The sequence below is a fragment of the Electrophorus electricus genome, chromosome 1, assembly GCF_013358815.1.
Source record: "Electrophorus electricus isolate fEleEle1 chromosome 1, fEleEle1.pri, whole genome shotgun sequence".
Lineage (NCBI taxonomy): Eukaryota > Metazoa > Chordata > Actinopteri > Gymnotiformes > Gymnotidae > Electrophorus > Electrophorus electricus.
The window spans coordinates 6,997,983-7,025,555 of record NC_049535.1 but is presented as its reverse complement, the minus strand read 5'-3'; the positions used below and the strand labels follow the sequence as shown (position 1 = coordinate 7,025,555).

General features: G+C 43.8%; 1 protein-coding gene across 1 annotated transcript in view; it reads right to left on the bottom strand.

Annotated features, from left to right (window-relative positions):
- Positions 1-27,573, bottom strand: part of syt7b (synaptotagmin VIIb) — a 72,191-nt gene that overhangs the window by 6,318 nt on the left and 38,300 nt on the right. Inside the window, exons 3-8 of the mRNA XM_026997839.2 lie at positions 26,508-26,593; positions 24,579-24,713; positions 19,045-19,395; positions 15,951-16,070; positions 1,488-1,614; positions 288-555 (exon numbers count right to left, since the gene is read on the bottom strand). Coding sequence (XP_026853640.2) covers positions 288-555; positions 1,488-1,614; positions 15,951-16,070; positions 19,045-19,395; positions 24,579-24,713; positions 26,508-26,593 — 1,087 coding nt within the window. The remainder of the gene's footprint in view (positions 1-287; positions 556-1,487; positions 1,615-15,950; positions 16,071-19,044; positions 19,396-24,578; positions 24,714-26,507; positions 26,594-27,573) is intronic.

Genomic DNA, 27,573 nt, shown 5'->3' with positions numbered 1-27,573 from the left:
AATACTTCAGTAACACATCACTTATATATATATATATATATATATATATATATATATATATATATATATATATATATATATATATATAGAGAGAGAGAGAGAGAGAGAGAGAGAGATAGATAGATAGATAGATAGATAGATAGATAGATAGATAGATAGATAGATAGATAGATAGATAGATTACAGAGGGAACAATCCAATTGCTAACACAGCTCTGTAGTACAACACCTTATTACATAGGGCCATGTCCAAGTATAACTGATCTTAACTGCATAACTGTTCCCCACCTTCAAACAGGAAGGTTTCATTCCAGTGTGGGTTAAGGTTCTTTCTCTTGACTTTGGTCTCCAGTTTGTGCTTCTTGTCTGGTAATAGGTAGATTTTGACAAAAGGGTCTGAGGTTCCAGAGAAATCTTTTGCAGGTAGATCCTGGCCTTTGAGAATCTTCACTGTGAGTGTGGAATCCTGGAAGCTGTAGCCCACGCTGAACTGGATACGGCCAAGTTTCTCACACACTGGGCCCTCGTGCTCTTCTTCCTCAGACCCAGGAGATAACTGATAGAGAGTGAGAGAGTGAGAGCAAAAGTGAACGTGAAAGCGAGAGAGAGAGAAAAAAAGGGGTTAAAATCTGATTTTACACTTTGTTTCTGTTACATAAATGAAGTAAACAAACTCTCTACGCCTCTGTTCAGGACTGTTAAAAAGTAGAAACTCACAGACATCTCCTAAGATACGTCTGCCACAAGACACACCGCTCAATCACTCAACATAACCATGGAGAAAAAAACAAGAGAAGAGGGTACAATTTGGCCTCATCAAAGTGAAATTATGTGTGAAGCAGCACTCCAATTAGGGGCTACAATCATATCTCTCATGCAACCAATCCTTACAGAACCCTCTTTCTTGCACAGGAGTATTTCATTTCAGAATACACAAGTCTCTTCCCCCAGGTTTCTAACCTGCCAGCACGTAAGAGGTTGAATTAATAAGTGGCTGATGTCCTGACTCCAGTTCTGGGGGCAGTCCAAGATCCCTGCCACAGGTCCCTCTAGCAGTCACTCAGAGTGGAAGCACCATTATTAGTTATCATCAGAGGTTGTTTAAAAGAAATGAGCGCCAAGCCACCCACGTAATGACAGGCACCCCCAGCAAAGAGCATTCCCTGCAGCCCCCATAGCAGTGAGCTCTGGCTCTAATTACTGGGCTCATGCTGAAATCCAGTCCTTTCTGACAAATTTGTATGTATGTACGCAACAGGAGTGGGAGAGAGTAGTGCTTACACCCTGTACTTAGTGCACTGTGTGGTTAAAAGTTATGCCCCACTCAGAAGCAGTGGTGACCTAGGGCATTGTGGGTAAAGAGAGAAGTAAGAGAAGGAAGATTGGATTAGATGAAGCACAAAATATGCTTGCACATACACACACACACACACACACACACACACACACACACACACACACACAAGCACACACACTTTGCCCTCTTACCATCAGCATGTCGCTCGTGACGGAGTTAGCCAGGTCTGACACAGAGGAGTTGGCGTCTGTGCGGCGGCCACTCTCCTCAGGAGTCTGGCCTTTGGGGCTGCTGCTTCTTGGTTTGTTCCCAACAGCCCTGAAAGAAGGGAGAGGCATGTGGTGAGGATGGGCCACAGCGATGTCCACTCACACATTCCCACTGCCAGCAGTTCTGGCAGAAATATGTGAAAGAAACGCAGACGGGGTGTCTCAAATATAGCAAAAATAATGTGGGAAATGAAGGGCATGTTTCAAATTCAAGACAACCATTTATGCTTACACCAATCAGATCAGATTCTGACCAATCAGATCAGACCAACCAGATTCACTCCCCTTAGTTCCGTGCATTTTTTAAATTAGAAGATTCAACACAGTTCAACACAGAAACTGAGAGACTAAGGGGCACATCAAACATAATGACAGGCACCCCCAGCAAAGAGCATTCCCTGCAGCCCCCATAGCAGTGAGCTCTGGCTCTAATTACTGGGCTCATGCTGAAATCCAGTCCTTTCTGACAAATTTGTATGTATGTACGCAACAGGAGTGGGACAGAGTAGTGCTTACACCCTGTACTGTAATCACTGAAACAAAGTAGATCTGCTGGTGATGTATGTAGGATGTCGCAGATCTACATGTAATCGTAAATTTCAGATCCACTTGTACCTGCAGTGATATGTATCTGCCAGAGGGGGGTGACGAATGTCTGGATTATGCCCTTTTTGTCCTCAGGGACAGCACCAGTGATGAAACACAGGCTGTTGGCAAGGCAACAGTCTGTGAGAAAGCATGCCCACCTGGGCTGGGTGTATGTGTGTGTGTGTGTGAGAGATTGGTTGGGGGTCCTAATAGACAGCCACCATAAAGAGAAGAGCAAAGGAGATGATGTGTGTCAGGTGAGCCTGCCTACCCCTCTATCCCTGCCCCCTGCCACACACACACACACACACACACACACACACACACACACACACACACACACACACACACTCAGATACACACACTCAAATCTAGGAACACCAATCATTCCCGTAAAGCCATGTCCAATTCTGTCTTGAAAGTAGTTTCCATCAGGGTATCCCTGAAAGAGCAATTGCCTCGTGTGATAATGATTATGAGGGTGACATGCTCCATGTCTTAGCGGTTAGAGTGACCAGCACAGTCATTTGTGAAACCACAGATCTTTCTCTTTTAGAAATCTGTTCACAGGGGGCAAGAGATAATGCACAACTACTCTACGCTCAATATCAGCCCATTTTCTTTAACAGCTCAGATGAAAAAGTTACTGAATATATTGTAATGTTCCTTACATTTTCATTGTATTATATTTTTTGTATTATTCTCTGCATTTTAAAAAGGACAGTTTGACCAAATTGTCAATGAAATAATAAATAAAAGCTAGCACTTGCTAATTAGCATTATGCAAATAAGATCATGGTAATCCTACTCATTTTAATTAAGCATTAAGCAACATCAGCAACTTCAGGCAAACTATTCCTTTAAAACTGCCTATTTAATAGTGACTTGGTAATAAGGCTGTTTCTAGAATATCACTTATGAAATATCCCACGTTTCCTCTTCTATGGAGCTTCATGTAAGCAGGAATGAGCAACAGAATAAGGAATGAACGTGCCCTCTTTGTCCCCACCTATAAATGCCCTCAGTGCATAACACAAGGACAACATTTCAATAGTATTTATCCTGCTAAATCTGGTCTCATAAAATATCATTTTGTACTGATATAAAAGGGGCAATATGAATAAAACAACAATCTCTGTTGCCCTTTTTCAGTGATGGCGTGTGGGGGCACAGGTCATCTGTTGCTGCTGTAACTTTGCACACAAGGTAAGTGCAAATGCAAAATTATTTCATTTGGACTTGCCAAAACCCGCTTTGGGAACAGCAGGAGTCATAAGCGACCCATTTCTGTGGTTCTGTTTGAAAGTTTGCTAAAGTTAAGTTAAATATACATCTGGTGAAGACCGTGACACACCGCTAAAGTCCAAAAGGTTCTGGTTTAATGGACAATAAGGACTCACTGGTCTTTCAAAATGTCATGGAAAAGATTCTGATGGAGATTACAACCACTTGACTTTTGATGCGTCATAAAACATTTAAAATCTAATATACAAATATACACAGATGTATCACCCAGCATGACACTAGCACATAACTGTATGAGAATAATAATAAATAAGGTGTGTTTATTTGATGCTTTTCAAAGGATTACAATAGATAAACAAAAATGAAAGTGGACTCCTTCCCTGACAGTTTTTATGGAAGTAAACGTACCCAAGCCCTGCGTCTGCACTCGCCTGGACAGAACAACAATAGGCGGTAATTACAGCAGAGTTTAGGCTGAATTAATCCTCGCTTACCAAGGAGCCACTCATTCACACTCTCTCTCACAAACTCGCTAAAACGCCAGCCAAAAAGCAGAATCATTTTCCCATCTGTCATGCATCACAAATTATCAAAAGACTATTAACAATTAAAAAAGAGCTATGAAGAAAATCCACCATGTTTTAATCTATTATCCCTATCTGGAGCAATTCGACAATCTCGATCATTTCACAGAGACAGGGCATGCAGAGAGCTTTTTCGACATGGAAAAAAAGAACAAACTTTGTATAAGAAAAGTGCTCTTCTCCACAGCACAAAATGGTATTTACAATTGCGAGCACTGTTATGATATGCCAAGGGGATACATAGGTGGGGATAAAGAGCAGCTGGGATTTTTCATTCACAGGTACTTTTCTTGTGACTTTTTTTGAGATGGCACATTAAAATGAAATTATGAACAAGCTAAACAAAATCAGCTGTTGTATGGAATATGAGTACATTTCTCTCTCTCTCTCTCTCTCTGGATTATCATCTTTAGCTTTGGTTGCTGTGTCTACTGTATTATGACCTGCATTTTTCTATGAGCTGTAATATGATTGTTTATCACTACCAGAGATGTTTGCTGCTGGCCCCAGGAGCAGGTTGACCTGTACTGACATATGCATGCATTTACATACAGAAAACCCAAAATCAGGAATACAAACATGCCCACATGAGTATGTGTTTATGTATGTTTGTGTGTGTGCGCATTGTCTGCATTCCCAAGCATGTACCTGTGCGCAAACACTAAAATTGGTTAAAACTTGGCTGCATATACACCATCCCATGTTTTCGTCAACATCTTTCAATGTGAAGTTAGCTCAAGAAATGGTATTGGAAAGTCATCTCACGCACACTTCATAATCGTGAACTAATTGGCAAAAAACTGATTTAAATCAAAGTTCAACATCATATCAACCAAAATCTGAGGTAATAACTGCACTGAAATGAGGTCGTATGGGACAAGGGACAAGGAGACATACTGGCAAGATGTGAATGAGGAGGGAGGGTGGACTGGAGATACGAAAAAAGAAGAAATTGTATGAGCAGAAAATAAGGGTGAGAGGGGGGAAGGGAAAGATTAATAGCTAAAGGGAGTTATAGAGCCATAGAACATAGAAGGGGCCAATAGGGGACGATGAACGGCAAGAAGAAAAAGAAGGGAGGTGTGTGAAAAATGAGAATGACACTGCAGGGTGTGTTTACGTGTGTCGCGCAACTTGAAACTGGTGTGCTGGTTAGTTCAATGGTCGTGATTGAACCTTTATGAAAGGTCTCTGTACACAGGTTTTGAGCTGACGTGGGGGCTTCTAAAATACTGGGGTTCACGTGAGGAAGTCAGTAGCATAGGAGTAATAGGTAGCAGCTCTGGATGTGCTACACTGGGGTGCCCACTTCCTGTCCAGGAGGGCTGGAGTCTAGCACAATTTGCTGATTTCCCACCTCTGATGCCAGGATCAGACTACAAAATATTTCTGTCTTTCACCATGTTAGATTAGGCGATTGCAGTGGCATACATTCTTGCCGTGAGACTGGCCGCACTACATGTTTGGTACTGACTGATCATGGTTAAAGTCCTTGTCTGAGTTCATAGGTTGTCAGGGAGGAGGGTCAACTGATTGTTGATTATGGCTACATAAGTGTTTTGTATGTCACTGTTTTGTCTTCGGAAAAGAAAAATAACAAATTATTGTGGCACAAAAATGATTGGGTTGTCGTGAAGAGGACACTATGGGCTCTGCTATTGGGGAATGATAACTTAGCATAACTAGCTATGCACCGGGTTTCTTCGTTATTTCTCGCCAACTCTGTCCTGCTACTCTCTTGATGAAAAGTCCAAAAAGCATAGCACAATGAACATTTCCCCTCTTTCATTGTTCCACATCTGTCTCTCTTTGCCATTTTTGTGCATACACACACCTGAGAGCACCGTCATCCTGTTGTTCAATGTCAGGTAATGCCTCATAGGAGATATCAGAGTATGCAAAAAAATACAAAATAAATCTGACATAGTAGACTTTTTGTTGGGTTGTTGTGTGGCATACCAAGGCACCACATTGCTGTTCTTCAATTATGTCCCACTACAAGACCTGTTCCTCATTCTCAATGCTCTTAACCAGGCCCGACACTGTAAATTTGTCAGCTATGACAAAATCCAGCAAACCACTTTCCAAACAAGGTAATTAACCAGTCACCAAATCAGCGAACTATGTTTGACTCCAGGACAAGTATTCTATTTATTTATCTCTTTAAACTGTTGTTATTGTGGTGTCCATTGTAAGCCAGAGGAGGATGGCCCCCCTTTGAGTCTTGGACATTTGTTAAGCTGCTTTGTGACATTTGTTGTAAAAAGCGCTGTATAAATAATTTTGAATTTTAATTGAATGCCCCTGTTTCATATGCTGTAAATCAGCAAGTAAGGCACCCTGAACAAACACCTGCTTAAACCGTAGTTTTCCAGGAGCTCACCAGCTAAGAGAACAAGTGTGCTGGGTTTCCTATTATTACAGTGTTTTCAAGATGACAAATCTAAAAATAATATGGTGGTGGAGATATAAATATATGGTCACCTATACGAATTCAAACAACAATTTAAAATTCAAAATTGGGAAGATTTAGCCTCTTCTACTCTGATCTTCGACTCCCCTTCAGTTTTACCTTAGTCCACTTCCACTTCCATTCGACTTTCTTAACTGACTGACTTAATCCTAGAAAAAACACATCTAAAGTCTCCCATTTCTAATCTTTTTTTGAGTGAGACTTTGTAAGGAACTGAAACACAGGAACTACGAGATTATTGAGGAGATTTTTTTTTTTTTTTTTTTTACACAAATCCTCTCAGGCAAAGCAAAGAGCAAATATAATCACTGGGAGATCACTATGGCTTTTCTCTGAGGCTGGAATAGATTCCACAACTATATATCTTGGACAGGCAGCAACACTTCAGAGGATTGCACAGAGTGGTGAACGTGATTTGAATACAGCTCTGCAATTTTATTTTAGTGAATCAAACAACCACAGAGATGTAGTGACGCAGGATGAAAGCACATAAGCTTGTCTATAATTCTAACCACAAGCGCTACAGTTGTCTGTTAACCTGAGCCGCATTTTACCACGAATTCTCAGATAAACAGTTTAATGAAATGATTCCCTAAAACTCAGGCTCAGGGGCGTAGGGTGAACGGCGCAAGGCTATACGGCCACGTTTCCTAGGTGTTTCTCGTGTTCGTCTTTCACACCTGTCACTGGAGAGCACGGTACTGGTCCCCTGTGAAGCTCTTCATCATTACCATTTAGTGACTTTCCTCTCCTATTTAGAGGCAGGGTGCAAAGCTCTCTCCAATGCACAGGATCTGAAGCAGGGCTGCAAGGAGCTATTTATGATTATTTATGTTTTAAGTTTGGCAATTATATCTCATCCGATTTGGGTCTGTGCTCCATTAAATCATGTACCATATATTAAAGTTATTACATTTAAAAGTCAGATCAGCTCCAAGAGGGGACAGTCCTGCATTAGTTTCAAGGACAGTATTCATTGACATTGGCTTGATGGTTTCTGGAGAGAAAATATCCTCTTGCCCACACTCGGTCTTAAGTCAGAGCACCATCATAGCACCACAGCTCTCTGTGACACACTGGAATAACACTGAACTGATTATATAGTAAAATAACTTCTGTTAAATAATCTTTGTTATTGTTTCATGGGATTTCCTGCGAAATGTCATTTGAACTTCATCTAAAACATTACAACAACCTCCTCATGCATATTTTCATTTACACCTCCACATACAACAAATTTGGCAGGTCCCAGGAAATAGTCTACAGTGTGGGTTTAGGGTCTGTTCATTAAATAGACTTATCAAACTGATAGCTAATAAGCCCAGTGTTTTTGTGGTGTAGGAAAGAGAGCTCTGAGCATATGATAGTGCTCAGGCTTAAGCCCGAATGAAGAGAAGCGACTTATTTTTCCCCCTCCATGAACCATCTCGCCAATTTATACATCTCAGTCGAAGAGCAATGCCAAGCCCACACAGTGCCCTTGAAAGGCCTTTTCTTTCTGAATGTCTCTTTTTGAAGGCCTCTAGCGAGCCTGTAGAACTGGAGTCTTGGTTAGGATCTGTGTGACCCTCTGTGAGCAGTACCAGCAAACACTGCAGTCATGACACCTGATGTTATCTCAAAGTCTCACTGCTGCCTTTGGCTCTGAAAGGAGGAGCGCAGCTTCACTTACCTCATCCCACATAACTTACATGTCTGCCCTGGTGATTATTACTACTCATAAAATTTTCATTAGGTTCCTGGTAGAGACAAATGAATGAATGAATGAATGAATGAATGAATGAATGAATGAATGAATGAATGAATGCATGCATGGACAGGGAGATGGATATAAGTTCTGGAGTTGAATGTCTGGTTATATATTAAGAATGGCCTTACTCTTGTAATCTCTTGTTCAATGTTTCGTCCAGATCTGTACTAACTCATTTCACAGTTTTAGACAGGTTATGCCACAAAATGTAGATTATGTCCCCATATACTGTCAATTTGGGACACACATGAATGTGTTGAAGAGTCATCACCTAAATGTGCATTCTCTTCATTGACTTTTCTCCTGCATTTAGTATAGTTTTAGACTTCAGGACATGAAGGTGAACTTGACCTTGTGCTACTGGATACAAGACTTTGTAGAACCCAGGCAGTCAAGGTGAATGATACAAGCTCTCAAGTCCTGTGCCTCAGCACTGTGCAACCCTGAGGTGTCCTCTCTCCTCCTTATCTTCCCTCTGTTCACGAACGGATCCCCTAGTCAAATTAGTTCAAAAGAGTTTCAAAGCCTAATGATAATCTGACTAATTTCAGACAGTCTTACCCACAGGAACTGGCCCATGCTGTAAAATGGTGTAAGGACAGCAATCTCATCCTCAAAAGCAAATGGAATGACAATACACTTTTAGAAATTACAAATCACAAGAATCCCGTCAGAATCGCTAATCAGCCAATAAGAATTATGGACTTGGAACATGCATTCACCCCCTTCTTTACAAGAAACACCATGCACATTTACAATTATACTGGAGCCCATCTGTGCCACACGTAGTTTGTGCTAGCCGTCCTCCACCTCTCCAACACAAGTCAGTGTCTGACCACAGGATCACTGCTGGCTGGATATTTTTGGGTGCAGAGCACTTGAATTCCTGCAGTGTCTCAGACATGTCACTGCCATCATCACTGTGGTGAGAATGGTCCGCAAACCAAATAATATCCGCTTAGCAGTGCTCCTGTGGACCACAACTGACATGGAGAAGCGGGTAGATGGTGGCTGGCATGTGCATGCCAATAGATAGTGCTAGAATCTGTAGTCTGTATAAGATGCTGTGCCTTCAGTTTATAGTATAGTAGGTTCAAGATAGGTTTCTACTAAACTGGTGGTGAGAGGATACTAACCAATTTATTAAAATGGCATTAGAATACTGAAAACATCATTAAGGCCCAACAGAGGCTAGATTTCCCAGTTAAGCAGCATCTGCTACTTAAGTTCAATTCTGCAATCACTTAAAGCATTCTGGCTTTATCTGTCTGGTATGACAGACTCAAAACTCTCACACAAAGGAGAAACTTGATTGGAATGTGAACAAGAATGATTGGATGCGACCTCCCTTTATATCAAATGTATGAAAAAAGTGGCAACAAATCTCTTCCCATACTCCTCTAAGCCAACACACCACCGCACACAATCCCTACCTTCTTAGACATTACACACTACTAAATGACCAAAACCACTTTCTTTCCCTCAGTTCCTGGAGAACTTAACTTCAAGCAACTGGATCATTATTACTACACCCAAAAGACCACCAAATACTACTGCCAATGTTCAACTTGAAAAGATTACACTCATGGGCCTGCATATACTTTTTATATTTACAGTTTTAACCACATGCCACATGAATCTACACTTTTTTTGTTATCTTATTTGATTTCTTTCTGCACATATGTATAGCTATACAACAGTGCACACAGACAATAACTATGGATGTCTTAGTCCATAGTTTGTGCCTACTTTGTCTTGGTCTGTAATTTAATTTCTTCCTTCTTTTTCCAGCTCTTGTCCTGTCCTGTCCTGCAGCAATTGTCCTGAAACTAAAATCTGGAATCTCAGAGGGCTGAAAGGTTTGCTGGCCCTGGATGATGTGGCATTAAACCACTGAGCAATAAATACACTTCCATGTTCTGTTGAGCTCAATAAAGCAGCAGAGCATTACTGGGGAGGATCCAAGCACTCTCAGGCATACTGGCAACCCTAGAACATTTGTCAAATAGAGATTTCTCTGCAGACACGCAGCGTGTTTTTCCCTCAGTAAGCAGGAGATTGTGTCATTAACAATCTTAGCGCGTCTGAGATATGGAGACATCAATCCTCTGCCCCAGGTCACTAACTCTAAAGAGACAGATGCCCTATACTGCAGTGGTTTGCGTTTGATTAGTAGCAGTGCTTTTCAGTCAAGTCTTTGTGATTCAGTACATTGCACATAAACTAACAAAAAAATGTTATGCAACTGTACACCTATACACCTGCACGTAATTGTAAAAGCAGCTATACTAAGATATAAAAAGCAGTTGTAAAAGGACCTATATAGGTTTTGTAAATAATATAAACACACAGTGACAGATGGTCCCAGTGATCCTTCTCCATGCCTGAGGAGGTCACACTCTCCCCAGTTTTGATTAGTGTTTCTTACACCTGAGTCTATTACCTATGCTCACCTGCATTTTTTAAGGTCATCTCACTAACTCCTCAGTGTCAAGTCTTGTTCATTCATACATTGCTGAGCCGCTGTTCTGGCTAATCATTATTTTCGGTGCCCATTCTGTCATATGAGTATTTGGATTTGCCCTTTGGATTCTATTCATCTGTGTACATTTTTTATTTTGTTAAGATGAATGAATCTGTCTAAATCTAAATATACGGACAATCCCGCACGTGCAGCCCATGTTAGCATCCTTCACACGGAATTCCCATAGGGGTTCCCCATCACTGGCGCACTGAGCCATGCAGCACAGCATGTGCGGCGAAGGCCGATGCTGTCCGCGTGCTCTCGGAGCGTGCTGGAAAGCGGGAGGGCTGCATTTGTGTCTCCATTCCACTGCGCTTTTGGCGGCAAGAGCTTGCTAAGTCCAAGCGCTGCCATGCTTGGCCAACGTTTATTTCCATATCCCATGGATGAAAATACTGATCCGTCCCTCCCTGTCCTTGCCGGAATGAGCGTGTGCACGTTTGTGTGTGCGCGCGCGCACACGCACGCATGTGTGCATGAAAGCTAGATGGAATGCATGAGAGGAAGAAAGAAAAACTGTGTGCGCGCGCGCGCGCGTGTATGTGCGCGTGCTTGTTTGTGTGTGTATGTGTGGGTTTCTGACAGTGATTTAAGCTGTCCGTCTCAGCATGCTGCCTCTGCTGGGAAATGACACACAGAGCAGTGGCTCTGGCAATGATGACAGAGGGAGAGGGGAAAAGGAGACAAAGTGAGAGAAGCAGGAGCGCAAGAGAGAGACGGAGAGAGCAAGAGTGAAAGGGAAGGGAGGGAGGGAAGAAGAAAGCAAAGAAAGAAAGAATGGAAAAACACCTGAGGTGCGTTCTAAATCTGCTCTGGGAATTGGAAGTCCCATCTCTCTCCTTCCCTCTACGCCTCGATCCAATACCTCACCGTGATTACCACCTCTGCTAATAGCGCTGAAATGAAAACGCCTGCAATGTGATTTCCTAAACTGTGGATGACAAATAACATAATTGTGAACAAATCAATACGACTGAGGGTTGTACTGTGAGGCCAAAAAGGCTCTGGACCGACGACCATTATGTTCATTAAGGAAGCAATGCTTTAATGCTCCGTTACCCCTCCCTTGCTCAACGCTCCGGTCAGAGGTCTCTGATGGACAGGCGCTGTGTGCGGCCCCGCTAACAATGCTGCCTGAGCTTCAGTTATCTACAGCTCCTGATTGTTGCTGAGGCTTCTAGCCTCCAGGCTGGTTGAATGCCTCTTTGCTAGGTCAGGACTGGTCTAGCCATACAAATGTTTTCTTTCGGCCCCAAATAAGCTCCCTGGTGTGCAGGCTAGTGTGCCATGGGTCCTACGCATTCAGCTTCACTGATGTTGGAACAAGGCAGTTCAGACTTTTGCAGACTACAGCATTTAGTGTGTCCTCATTTGAAGGCACTTGCGCATACTCAAAAGATTCCCCTGTCACCACTAACTTAACATTCCAGGTAATTACTGCTGGCCAGTTCCCTAGTGCCTTTGGTTTCTCACTGAAAGACCAAAATAGCCGATTTTCAGAAGGCATGGGGTTTGATTATTCCTCTATTATTTATTTGGATTTCTCAGCCTCATGTGGGTCGACTTCAAACTTGCTGGCCACACTTTGCACGCCATATATCCACGACGTCACCAACAGCCTATGAGAGCAAAGACTAACAGGACAGTTGAGACTGGGTCTATAGTGAGTATGCCTAATGAGAAAAAAACTGAAAGCCACAAGCTTAAAAAAAAACAAAAAACACAGCTGCTGCATTATGAAGCATGCCATAATACCTAATCAATCCTTCTAAAATGTGTGATAATGGTTTGTTTTTTTGTTTTTTTAAATGGAGACCCTGCCTTTTGAACCCAGAGGCATTTTGAACACAACTAGACGGAATGCTGAATCAAAATAACGAGAACCAACAGGCACTGAGCTCTGTGCATTTGGGCATTGTTAAACAGTGATTAATCTCCAGTGAGATATAACCCACTCTCTCCACCTGCAGCCGCGTTTTATGTCAGTAGATTATAAAGGGTATTAAACAAGCATAAATATGCCCCCTTAATGTGAAGCCCTACCTACATTGCCCCAGCTGACAACAATAAGCAGTCATTACATAAGTTACAGACACAGTAAGTCAACACTAGTAAGAGCAGTGTGAGACTCTATCCACTAAACAACGCTGCAGCAGCATATGACATAACTGATGTCCATCGTCCTCTAGAACCTTGTGTCAGTCTTTCTGACATGAAAACAATTGATGTCCCAAACAGATGTGTGGGACTGTTCTACAACTGGTTTGTCCTCTGCACGTTTATCAATCCAAATCAATCAATAAGGACTTTAGTTGGTGCAAAATCAATGTAGAGGTCACAGGTTAAATGTCATATTTAAAAGCCAACTGACAGGCAATTCTGGAAATGCTTGCTTTAGAAAGGTATTTCAGAATCTATTCAGCACATAGAACCATTTATTTGAATTACGTAGTTGTGATACAACCAACCATTCACTGTCTGTTCCTGTAACAGACCAGTAGCTATAATTGACCAGCACAGTAGGCCCAGAGGGTGGTGATCAGTAATGCAGTCTGGACAAAAACTGATGGGTTTCTCCATCCCTCACCAAAAAAGGGTCGCAATCGTCGACTTACTGCCTTAAGCAGCTATTCACAGAACTCCAGCCACGAATGTAAAACAACTGCTAAGAGCACACAATAGAAATGTGAAATCATGATGGAGAGCCTGTGTTATCTGGGTCGGGTTGCGTATTAGTACAGATCCACCTCTCTCTCTCTGCGTGTGTGTGTGTGTGTGTGTGAAGAAATATCACCAGCGCATTATACTGGTACACAGAGTGATTTTGAAAGGCATTGATCTCGAACAGTTCCTGCAGGAACAGTGGTGGTCGATGGAGTATCTTTAGACGTTCTGCTGCACTGTGATTTATTTCAAACTGGGGCATGTGTCCCCTGGGGGAAGGGAGGGTATGGGGGGTTAGAAATAAATGAAAGAACATGATTATTTTAACACATAAGCTTGCATCCCAGCGGAGAAGGAGGAGAGAGTATCCTAGAATGAGGGAACGTTATTTACTCTTTCTCTTGGTTCCTCTTTGGAAGTGAGGTTACACTGTCTTTGGTTGGCTTTTGATTACTTTTATTGTACCTGACCCACTCGGTCACCGGCTTTGATCTTTGCTGTATAAGACCACAGTCACACAGCAAACAGCCACTGTGTTTTTAATATCACTTTAAAGATGAATGACATCCATGCATGTCAAGCACAGCATATGAATGCCCTGAGCACAAACCAATATTTTGCAAATCTATAAAGATGACGGTATTAGTACATCTCTCTCTCTCTCGATGACGGTATTAGTACATCTCTCTCGCTCTCTCTGTCAGGGACTCTACAGTCATTGTCTACTGGTGCTCGTCAAAAGGCCAGGGGGTTGGTGGGTGTGACCCTGCTGTTACCGCAGTGACTGAAGCATCACTGGGAAGAGATGACTTCATTAGCAGTGCAAGGTCACTGTTCAGGGTGTCTTTGCCTGCGGGGAGCCCTAGAGGGGCTAGAGGATTATACCACAAGTGCTCTGATAGACCTCCAGCACAGAAAGACGGGATGAGGGCACACTAAGCCCAGCTCCACTAAACATCCACAGGGCGGAACCGAGACAGCAGAATGTGGAAGAGTCGCAGTGGCGGTGCTCCGAGTTGGACTCCAGCAGCAGACAGCAACAGTGGCACTAAAAGAGTGGGGTAGGGTGGTGTGGGGTAAGGTGTCCTGGGGTAGGGTGGCATGAGGTAAGGGGTGGATGAGGAGGTGCATGGAGATGAGGCAGTTTTATGCTTAGTTAGCACTGACGAGTTAAGCCCATACTGAGTTAATGATGAGTTAAGCCCATACTATACGGTTTTCTGCTAGAGTCACATCTGTTGGTGTGAATCCACGCGGTGGGTTGGCGAGAACCACACTGTGTTCGAGTAGAAGTGATGTGCAGTGATGGCCTCACAACTGTGAGTAGCCTGCACCCAGGTCAACAGACACACACCTCAAACATGAAGGTGTGGATCAAGAGAAGCTTGAAAAGAGAAGCTTGAAACAAGTCATTTTTTGTGAGTGGGTACATTGTGGACATGCATGGATGTCTCTGACTATACAATATAATATGCACATTATATTGTATGTGTGAGTGTGTTTGCACGAGCATTTGTCAGGGTATGTGTGGGTGTGTGTGTGTGTGTGTGTGTGTGCGTATGTGTCTTGGTCTGATGAATGTGGGGCTATATTTAGTCATATGTGAGATGCGTGAGATGTGTACACTTTCTTTTAATAAGCATGGCATCACTGAGATATAGAGAGGGAGCAGATAATGAAGAGAATGCTCGACAATGGAAGAACAGGAGGGGGGATGCAGTAACACACTGCAGACACAACAAAGCAGAAATGCACAGAACAGCAGACGTGAGACTGATGACTGATGAATGACATAACTGGCACAGATAAATCGCCAGATAAACGGTGACTAACTCCTCTGGCACTCTGTGGCCCACTCTTGCGATGCTACTATACTAATCTATATTACTTATATCTGTATAATATAAATCTATATAATACTTATTACTTCTTAATATTATGTATGGAAATTCTACTGAAACAAGCAGATGGCACTAGCTCAACACGGCTCCAATGACAGTGATTAATAACAGGCTTGGGTCTCATGAGGGCAATAATAGATTTTGGTGAAAATAATGTGTTGTGGTAATGTAGGAACCTAATGAGTGTGTGTCATCCGGTCTCTGAGTGTGTGTCTCCATGTCATGTTTGGTATTGTAACAGGGCTGTACGGTGGGCTTTTTGCTTGAGGCAGGGTCATAAATTATTATTCCTCTTATTATATTAAACTGATTCGTGGGCATGCGAGCCTATTGGTCAAGACTGTGGGCTGGTGTAACAGGAGAAATGGAGCTCAATGGGGCTATATCCACAGCGTCCTGTAGAGTACCAATGAGTATAGTGCCCAAGGGAGCAGTAAATAAAATGTTTGCCTGGGCTGAGAACACACACACACACACACACGCACACACACACACAGTGTGCGTGCGTACATATCCACAAGCACAGCCCCTCTCCTTAATAAGCCTCTCTGTCCGATTCCGCACCAGTGCTGACAACCTTCTGTTTGTCTGCACAGTAATCTCCATCAAATATGCCTGCTGCCCAACCTGCTGGCTTCTTTGGCAGTAATGACTACCTCTTGTCAGCAGAAAGCGTCTCTTGACTCGCAGGCTTCTCCTGCAGGTCTGGCAGGTTGGCGAAGTCGTCCTGCTCGGCCAGTCCAATCGCCAGGGACAACACCACCATCTTGCCCTCCCTGCAACAGAATGGGAGGACTCCCAGTCACAGGTGTGCTACAAGACTGATTTAAATGAGGAGGAAAAGGCAGCAAAAATGTAAAGTAGGTCACGTTAGAAGAGGAGCATCCTGGGTAAAATAATGATGACTGGATGTGACATGACATGTTTTCTTCTTTCCATCATACAGACACACACGTGCTCTCGCTCTCTCTCTCACTCACTCTCTCTCTCTCTCACACACACACACACACACACACACACACACACACACACACACGATCCTGAAACTCGGTATGCCTCTGCCTTTGTGTGCCTCAAGCAGGGGAGTGACTCACTCTTTCCTGGGCTTCCTCTTTGTCTCCTGTCCTCGGTCTTTCCTGCTGTCTTGGTCTCTTGTCCTCACTCTTTCCTGCTGTCTTGGTTTCCTGTCCTCGCTCTTTCCTGCTGTCTTGGTCTCCTGTCCTCTCTCTTTCCTGCTGTCTTGATCTCATGTCCTCGCTCTTTCCTGCTGTCTCGGTCTCCTGTCCTCGCTCTTTCCTGTTTTGTTTTTTTCTCATGTCCTTGCTCCTATAACGAGGTGCTTGACATGCACTAGTGAACCACATCGGGGCTATCGATTATCTTCACTAAAGGACATCGTATTTCACTTTTAGGTGGATCTGAACGAGCTCTCTTGTCTGCATTAATTTGGATCAATGAGGCGTTTGAAGTTGCTCCTGATATCACTACAAGGCATTTAAAAAAATCCTTCAGTGATCTGTTTTTCTCTATATCTCCATCCCACTATCACTACTATTTTCATCGTCTTCTCATCTGTTCTCTTCTTTATCATTCTTTGCACTGTTGTTTTTAATTGATTCATTTACATTTATGCCATTTGGCAGACAGCCTTATCCAGACTTACAAAAGTGCTTTGTCATTTACTCACAGAGTATCCTAGCCAGTACAGTAAGTTACAGTTCAAGACATCATTTAACTAGGATACTGTTGAAACACAGAGATCAATGCTGATGAATTTAGATAGATATATATCCACACACACACACACACACACACACACACACACACACACATCTATCTATCTATCTATCTATCTATCTATCTATCTATCTATCTATCTATCTATCTATCTATCTATCTATCTATCTATCTATCTATCTATCTATCTATCTATCTATCTATCTATCTATCTATCTATCTATCTATCTCCTGTATTCCACTAGCAGTCCACATTCTCTGTGATAGTGCTCTCATGGTACAATGCTTAATATCACTCATCTTCCCAGGAAGGGCACAAGTTTAATTGCCTGTCAGACAATCAGGAGTAAAGGCGTCTGTACCACTAAGGACTTTTCTGTTCAAGTGAACCTGAGAGGAAAAGCTTTTTACTCATGGTACTGAGGGCCAGGAAGTGCCGTGGCAGTAAACCGGGCAGGTAAGAGGAAGAGAAGTCAAAGTAAATCATCCCCTGAGAAATTTAAGGTTCGTGCTAGGCAGCTAGCTCCCTTTTTGACCTGCAGAGCATTCATTCTAATGGCCACTAACACAAAGCTTCATTTTCTGCCGCTATTCTGCTCTTTTCTTCCTTTTCCGCATGACAGTCACTTGTGAGAACAACGACACAGAAGACAGATCACTACCCTGTGGAGTTGACCTGCCAGCTGAGGTCGATGTTGATACTGAACTCCCCAGCACATACAGGGATGCATGAGAAAGAGGAATAGGCAGTAGTCTTTCATAATTGCCCCTTTCATCTGACGAATTCACTTGGTTTGATTGATCCAGTCAAATATATCACAGAATTGATCGCTCTTTAGTGTTTATTTGACTGAAGCTTTTGACAAGAAAAAGAAAACAGTTTTAATTAAATCACAGGTCAAAACCTTGACCTAGCTGGCTTTGCACCAATTCAAAGGCTGGCTATGTGGCCGTAGATATTTCGAGGTTTAGAGCTACCCATTATAAAAGACAATTTGTTTGATCTGATTACTGCACTATGGTGTCTATGCCACACAGTCAGCCTGGCTGGGGAAAAACAAAAAACAAAAACAACCTGAAATCAAATGCGAATTCCTGAAGTGGCAGACACAGTGGCTGTCCCTGCACTGGACAGCAAACCGGGAAAGACACAAGCGAGCCATGAGCAACATGCCACAAGGAAAGAACCAGAGACAAAGAACACCATCAGGCATGAGAAAGCGACTGGGCCAATATGAGGGAAACCCTAGGCATGGGCAAGCAATGAGGCAGGAGTCAAAGACACAGCGCAGAAGCAGCCGCAAGCAAGCAGATAAACAATAAGTGATACCGCTCAGACAGTATCCGTGCACATCACAGCAGGATTAATGGAACAGATAACCGAAAGAGAAAAAAGAGGGGGAAAAAACAAAAAACAACATCCACTACTGTGTATAAAACCAAGAAAGTGGACCTTTAAAAACTTTCCCTGGAAACAGATCAGAATCCACATAGCAGATTTATAAAGCAGTAATGCGTCAGGCGGAAATGAAGAGGTCACAGACCCAAATGAGACATCACGGGAAAAGAAGAAAAAAAAAAACCCCACACGAGAATGCCGCCACAGATCATGAAAATAAATATGCCGGAGATTGCATAAATTCACAGGATGTAAAGGTGAGGTATCGACAGGTAACAGTGTGCAAACGCCCCCGATGGAGGGACAGAGCTCACAGGACATCTAGGTGCAGCGTGCTCATCACAGGGCAAGCCTGCACACATGCATATTCATGAGCTGGGGGAAGGCAGGGTTGTGGCAAGAGGTTAACAGCAGTGGCTGAGGGAAGTACAGACTTGGCGCGAACAGGCAGAAGAAGGTAGCCAGAGAATAAAAGATCATAAAACTACTAAAATGTATTTTCATTAATGTAAGTGGCAAAATGAATAAATGTGTTGGATAAAGAAAGCAGCTCATGGCGCAGTGTAAACTCAGTAAGGCTTGTTAAGTTTTAAAAGGTAAAATTCTGTACTCACAAGAAGGATTTGACGTCCATGCCACGGTTGCGGATCTGTCCCATCACGTGGTCCCAGCTTCCCGGGTTGGAGCGTGACCGTGCCCCTCCGCCCGCCCTGTAGCGGGACGCCCCTGCCCCGGCCGGGCTACCACGCACCCCCCGCGGGCCCCCCCGGTGGCCCCCACCCCCGGGCCCCGTGTGCAACTGACCCAGGCTCTGGGAGGTAGCTGGGGGGTCGTTGGGCCCTGGCGGGGGCTGGTGGGTTAGGGGCTGCTGGAGGCTCTGCTGCCTCACCAGGGGCCTGGGGCGGCCTGCCGAGGACGGGATGTGCTCCAGGGTGGACGTGGTGGATAGGGAAGGGTCCCCAAAACTGGACCCGCCGTGGGGAAGCGAGACCGAGTTTTGGGGAGGGGTGGCGCACAAACACAAGAGAGATGGACAAAGGGTGGAAAGGAACAGGCCACAGGGTGTAGAAGGATAAAGGAAATGGGTAGCATGTAAAACCAGGGCAGGGAGGGTCACAGAGGGGTGGATGTGAGGTGGTGAAAGGCAGGGGTGGGGTGGACGTGCAGATGATGAAAGGATGACAGGACAGGGGGAGGCATCAGAGAGTGGAGACGATGGAGAGCAGAAACATGGCGGTATTTATTTGAAGGGGAGAGGTGGAAAGAAAGGAGTGCAGACATTTCAACACGTCCAGCATGAGGGACAGAAAAGGCACGATGGAGTAATGAAGAAAAAGAGAAGGAGAGCAAAGTTAGGCAGTAGCATCGCTAACGTCTGCAGCGGCTGGAGGCACAGTGGTTAACCACACGCCATCACTTTAACTATCCGTCTATATGCCTGAGCCCTCCTCTCATTCCGTCATGCCTCTAATCCCTGTTCTGCCGACTCCTCCCCCCACCCCCACTCACCTGTCCCATCTGACTTCTCTGCCTCCAATATCTCAATTCAATTATCCTGTTCCATCTTGTCCTTCCTTCCCCCAATTCCTGGCTCTGTGCGGTGTCTTGTCTGATTAGCGTAAGGCGCCACGGAGCTGCTCTGTTTGATTCTAATGCTCTGGCAGAGTTCTGTCGAGCTTCGGCGGCTGCTGTGTCACTGTATTTCTGGCCTGTTGCTCAGGGGATCAGTGTATTTGTGAACTGAATTAACGTCAGCAATAACTCAAGCTCTTACACCCTGCCATTAGGTCTTGTATACGACAGCCATAAAACGCTCCTTTCTCCAGTTGGAGCTACAAAGCACTTCAGGACATCTGGTCTAGAAAGATTCAATGGGCCAGTTGAGAATGGAAGTTAAAGCAGATGAATTACTACACGGTGTGATTCACTTGGATATAACAATGGATATTTAGTGTTAGTTTGACTTGGTGAGTGAGAAAGCGGCTCAAGCTTTGATGGTGTCACTAGAGACCACCTTCACAGAAGTCACAAGAACATCAGATACACCACTCAAAAATGCAGTGACATGGGAATCTACAGTACATACTGTACATGCTCAGGGGTGCACATGTGCAGATATGTATGCTGTGTTCCCCCAGACTGACATTTTTTTTTTTAAATTTTATTTGAAAAGTTAAATGTAAAATCATTGGTCCCACCTGTCCCCTTCTCTCCTGCTAGCTTTCTGTGTGTGTGACACAAGGAATACAACATGGTGCCTGCTGAGTGTCGAGGCACATGTGTGAGGGTTGTGAGCCTCGTCAGAATCATGATCAAAGGCATAAAATAATCCACAGGCAAAGGATAGGATAGCAAAAAAAAGAGAAAGAAATATGGGCTTCCAAACCAAGTTATTCAGTCCCTATCTTTTGAAGTTAAAATGACTGTTTTCTCAGCAAAACCCCATTCCATGCCGGACACGCACTGTAAAGAGGCAGAGAAGACTTTGGAATAACTGATTCAAATAAATTACTAATTACTATCTTGAAAGCACTTTTAAAAAATGTTACAGATGTACTACACCATCAAAGTGCAGAACGCACTAAGACAGTCCAATAGACCTCTACTCTTTTCTCAAGTCTAAAAACTGACATTGAATCGATGTGCGTGCACACTTGACCATTCTGTTTTTGCCGTTATTAAATATTTGAAGCTCAAACTCCCTACCCAAATATCCAGTTAACTTCATTCAACTTGAGTGATAAGGGCCTTGCTCAGGGGCCCAGCAGTGGCAACTTGGCATTGGTGGGGCTTGAACCAGCAAACTTCCAATTATAAGTCAAGTATCTTAACTACTGAGCCACCAATATGTTCACGTGGGACAACCAGTATGACTTTACAAAACTGTTCAAAATGTCACTAAGCAAATAAACTGAAGAAAAAAGAAAACATGCTACATTTCAGGTGTCTTGGAGGGTTTTGCAATTTTTATAGTGAATTGAGGAGCCTGTTTGGGAAGAGTTGGCAGGACTAACACAGCCTCTTCCATAATACCAGATTAATGTGTTTAACATGGAAGGACACATCCCAACCCGTTCATGCTCCGTTACTTGTCCTTCACAAAATAACCTTCAACATAAATGGCCCTGGTAATGGTGCACAACCCCATAAACATCTGTGGTAATGTAAGGCATTAAGCCCCTCCACCTCACCACTCAGACAGACCCCAGTCTCTGCCACTCACTTGCTGGCCCTCAGGTTTCCGGAGTGAAGGTGGCTCTGGATGGTCTGCCACCTCCCAGCCTTGCTGCTCCCTGCCCCTATGCTCCGGGCGCTGTCACTGCGACTGGGGCCGCCCACTGCCCCCCCGCCCGCATCCCCCTTCTCCAGGGTTCCACTGGAGACAGCCGAGACAGAGGTGGGACAGCGGGCAGACAGAGCAAAAGAGAAGGACAACAAACAGGGCAAAAAAAAAAAAAAAAAAGTTGTGAGGAATACACCTAACTCATCAGGTAAAGTGAGCAATGAAAATGAAGGACTGAGAGGGCGCAGGGGCTGTATCTGTTGGACATGTGGGTGGGCACAGAAGTCCAGCAGGTCTGGGGGTGTGTGGAGCTGGACTAGCAAGTCCAGCAGGTCTGGGGGTGTGGAGCTAGACTAGCAAGCAGGAGATAGCTCTTACCAGAGCCCTGCGGTCACAGTGCAGGGAAGGCAGATGATGTTGGTGCAAATACATTATGATTTTGCAAGGCTGAGTGAATAACGTTGCAAATGACATCAGAGAAAAGTTGAGACTTGACGCGCAAGCACAGTATTGTTTAGTAATTAAACCCTGTGAGTACCTTTCTAGATTACACTAAAGCTGAACTGGTAACAATAATTCAATGATTTTGCCCTGACGTGGTTTAATTTTTACATAGTGTGTGTGACAAAGGCATAACTTAGCCAGTTTCCAGATGAAAAGAATGACTGCTTTCCTGTTTGTCCCACAAGCAAAAACAGTAAAGGCTGGATCTGGGCGTCAGACAGACAACACTGAGCATACAGACAGACCCAGAGATTGGACATGCGCAGTGTAACTGACATGGCCAGCAAGGAAGGCTGCAGGCTAAGACAAACATCTGAAAACAGACATGATCGAGACTGTACCACTCAGCCTTCTGGATTGGGGTGGAGGGGTGACAAACCAAGTGGGGTCAAAGATTTCGTCCACATCTGCATTGCAAATTTCTGTCAGAGGTGAACTGTTTGATTTGAGTGAGATCCTTTTGTGCTGACTGCAGATTTGATGAAAACCCATTTTTAGCACTGAGGACAAGCTTATCCTTGGAGCTGGGAAATTTAATGATTTGTTCAACATCTGTAATTCACGTAATGACACCGAAATGCTGCTCCTCATTGAGCCCATGAGGTCGAAAAAGAGAAAAATAAATATTATTCTGGAGAATACTATAAAACAATTTAATAATAAATAAATAAACAAATAAATACATGATAATAAAAAAAAACAACAAAACCCAAAAGAAAAAAGAAAAAAAATCCATGGTCAAGAAACTAAAAAGTTGAGTTGTGGGCCTAACTTCTAAAAATGTGTTATTCATATATAAAAGAGAACACATAGCCAGTCAAAGCACACAGGAAATATGAAAGGTGAAGGGCATGAAATCTACAACAGTTTCCACCCAATACACAGCCATGAATAAGGCAGAGACAGAACAGCAAACAGGCAACCCTCGTGAACTTGTCCTGGGACAGGTACTTTAACTGTCAAGATTCTTCTTTGGGACCAGACATTATTTTGTGTCTACTTTAGGCTGCTAGATCAGAGCTCTGAGGGTTGTCCGTCTCCATGGATGCTGCCCATGGACTGTAGGTGAAGGGTTATGGGTTAAAGGTTAGCAGTCAAAGGTCAGTGGAGCTGGCAGGGCTGTAGAAAATGTTGTGGGGGATTAGGTTCCACTCTGTATTCCAGAGGAACACACAAGAGAAAAAGACGCTGCCTCCTCGATCTGAGTGTCTATTCGAGTAATTCACAAGAAGCACTGGATCCATACTTGAACTCCTTCCCTAAGGCCCCTTCTGCAAATTTTAAGGGACTGTATATAACTAGGGCAGGAGCAACTCTCACCACTCATGTAGTACTCACGCATGTCCTCTTAAATCAACAAGACAGTTCGGGGGGGAAGGAGCGCCAAGATGCGTCCTAGACTGGGGTGTATCTATTTTGTGAACCTCATGTAGGTGTATCATAGTTTTACCAAGCTTATTTATAACCTCTTCCTGTTTAATGATCATTTTCTATTAAATACAAATTTTGTCACTATACATATACATGATATATGGTATAATGAAAATCTGAATCATCACATTCATTATATTGTGTGATGCTGGTGATTTGTGTGCTCTCAAATGTTGAAGGAAACCAGGGTTAATTAAAGTGCTGCTAATGAGGAAAGGCAGTGGCCCTGACCTCCCTTTACCAAAGTTCTGTGTCCATTACAACCTTATTTCAGTTATTGGCTTGTTTGTCTAGGGAGTATAGCTAGAGAGACCAATCTCTATCCCAGATAATGACTTCAATTAAGCAATTAAAACATGCACCAGAGGGAGACCGCAGCTGACCCACGAGCTCTTGCCTGAACAGCTCTGGTCTGATCTGGGCTTTATGTCTTCCCGAAGGCACAGGGAGGTGGGAAGGATTGGTACACGTAGTTCCTCTCTGTATGCCTTATAAGTTTATGGATCAACAGAGTACTGGGTGAGGTCACAAGCAGCCTTAGGTTTCCCAAGAGATGGTTATTCAGGCTTATGGGAGTTTGATTTGTGATGCCTCTAGAAGCACACAGTGCAATAGCTGTATATGACATGTATTAGAGTTGTAAAAACCTGTTGACATAAAATACAAGGTGATAATTGCATGTTGGCTGTGCTTACATAAAGTGGGGCCCAATATTTAGCACCTGGCAATGACTCCTGAATTGCAACAAAATGGATCTGTTATTAAACGCATACATTATTCTACAAGGAAGAGGGAAACAAGTTTTAGGAGGACCAAGAGTAGGGGTGGGGAGAGGGCTGGCACGTCTGAAGGGGGGGGGGGCTTTCCCCAGTTTCGATATAGCCCTGTCCAGAGAGAATGGGTCTCTTACCAGGCAGGAGCGAGACTCACTTGGGCGTGAGGCGAGGGTCTCCATACGGGGCATAGGGGGACATGTTTAGGAGGAACTCCTTGGGTGGGTAGGAGCTCCACCGTTGTTGAACATTACTGCTGTCATTGTTATTCCAAAAGTCTCTGTCTAGATCACTGAGACCAGAGAGAGAGAGAGAGACACAGGTCAAAGCATCATAAATTAGCAACACAGAGTGTGAGAGTGTGTGAGTGAGAGAGATGTGTAAGGAAAAAAGGGGAGGGGTCAGGTAAGGAAAAGGGGGCAATAAAGAGAGAGAGAGAGAGAGAGAGAGAGAGAGAGAGAGAGAGAGAGATGAACCCAAAAAAAGGAATATAGTGTAAAAAGCTTTTGTAGCTGTGAGGATAAGACCTGTGGAGAAAAAGACATTTTAATGGAAATAATCATAATCCTAGCACACACATTAGCATGTAGTAGTGTACACACACAGCAGGGAAAGACTCTCACTGACACACAGAAAGAGGAAGACAGTGAGTGAGTGAGCAGGACAAAGAGAAAGAGCAAGAGAGAGCGAAGAAGAGTGTAGGCAGGCATATTAACATGGCAGAGAACAGACATTGTTCATGGCGATACACATTATGTATTCCTCTGCAGCACACCAAATGCAGCAAAGATAATATGTAGACTATTCAGCGTTCACACCAACCAAATCATATGCAGCAAAATAATTACCCATATTTTAACACTACATTTGCATTTCCAGAATTTGGCAGACGCCTTAATCCAGAGCAATTTACAGCAGCGCTTTTTAGTCGCTATCACAAACATCGATTCCTCATTTCAGCAGAGAAGAGTGTCAATAATACTATCAGACTAAAGCCCTGGCTAAACACGAACACGAGTTAACTCAACATTAAACTGGGATAATTTGCCGGCAAATCGAACACAGTGTGAATAGAGTGTAGTTGCCTTCGTCTATCTTTATAAACCACTTTTCCGTTTGCCAACTGTTGCTGATTTGATCGCGCTGTGTTAAACCTGCGCTAATGAGCACAGTGACGCTCGCGTGACCGGCCTTTCCCGCGCGCTAGCAGCTCTCACTGCAAACGAAAACAAAACCACCCATGCGCGCTAATGTACTTTTTGAAAGCCTACAGAAAAGACATCGGACACGAATTGCTTTTAAAAACGGCGCAGAGTAGCTTTCGTAAAACAAAGTTGAATATCTAATTAGAGAATCAAACTGGTGGCCCTAAATTATCTTATAACAACAGTATTCTCTATCTCACTTATATAACGCTGATGATGGGACTGCCATTTCTTTCTCAGATTCAGACAAATTAATCCCACTTGGTTATATTTATAATTTCTTGCTGAGTACTGCATAAACATTAAATAGCTATTTTGAAAGCACCGAATGTGCTGCCGGCTTAAATCTTGGACGCACCAATACACACTCATCACGTGCATGCAAAACGCACACAGCCGACGGAACAACTTCGAGCTGGTGTGTGTCTGTGATGCTGTGGGCAGGGCGCAGCCTTCGTCGCCCTTGATAGTCCGCTGCTGATTATCCGCGCAGCCGCGGGAGCTACCCTGACAGCGGCGTCCATCTGGAGGCAGTGACGCCTGTGTCTAATTAGACCAGAGCCTGATGAATATTCTAGGAGCACCGCGCAGGAGGGGCGTGAGCTCTGCGAAGGCAACGTGCATACGGCAACGAGCGGGCATCAAGAGGATTCCCATTTGCTGCGGTTTGCCAATCTCACCAGGGGACCCGGGCCAGCCTGTCTCCATGGTCAGGCATAGTTTTAGGCCAGATACTCAGTATTAACTCCTAGCTTGCTAGCTTCCGGGCCAACCTTCACGGCGGCAACGAACGACCCCCCGGGAACGCTAGGCTGCATAAAGATATTGATGGTGTGGTGTTATTTTAAGTTATGAGACCGCCACGCCCAGGAAGGACCTACTTGATGGCTTTATTTTCTCCCCGACCTCGTACTGAGACAGAGTCTGGAGAACCTGCGGACTCCATCCCTGGCTTATTCCTCTTCCCCTAGAGAGAGAGAGAGAGAGAGAGAGAGAGAGAGAGAGAGAGAGAGAGAGAGAGAGAGAGAGAGAGAGAGAGAGAGAGAGAGAGAGAGAGAGAGAGAGAGAGAGAGAGAGAGAGAGAGAGAGAGAGAGAGAGAGAGAGAGAGAGAGAGATACATACATACACAAACAGGCAGACAGATAGACAGATTGGGTAGCATGTTACATGACACATGCCTAAACCCGGGGCTGTAGTGAAGTGGTTGCGGTGCATCAGTGAACCAACCAGATTTGCAACCAGATTTGACAATTACAGTATGAGAGTGCATCTGGCCCTGCTATGCCTTTGCTTTGACTTCCCACCAAGCTCCATCTCAAACTGAAAGTGTGCAGTGACTGTGTGTGTTTGTATGAACAATGAAAAGAAAACAGTGCTGAGATTGAGTGTCTTTTTACACAATTCACTAGACAAACAAAAGCAAATACAGAAAAAGGTCAAATACAGTATGTAAACATAAACGTAAACACACACACACACACACACACACAGACCACATCTTTCTCCAAGGACACTCACTTCTGGTTCACAATCTTATGTAAAGCATACAAAATTTTCAATCTACCTTTTTAAAAATAATGTGTACTCCAGATTTACCATTATTGTCATTCTAATGGCCAGGGTAACGTCTTGCATGTAATACCCTGGCTAGCAATCAGCTATGAGCAAATAAGATACAGCAATTACATAAAGGCTAAGAACATCATTTCCTGTCCAGGAACTTTGCCCCTCCTCCCACTCTCCTGATTGGACGGGCCATCTGAGAGCGATCTGGAAGGGGACGGATTCATTAGAAAGTGCTCTGAAAGCTATCAGCTACCAGAAACAGTGCAAAAGATGATAAATGATTCGAACAGGGATGAGGAAGCAACAGTGCCTTGGCCTTGTTCCAGCAGCAGCCAGACGGCTTCCAGTATCTAAATGTGACCAACATGCAATCGTGCCAC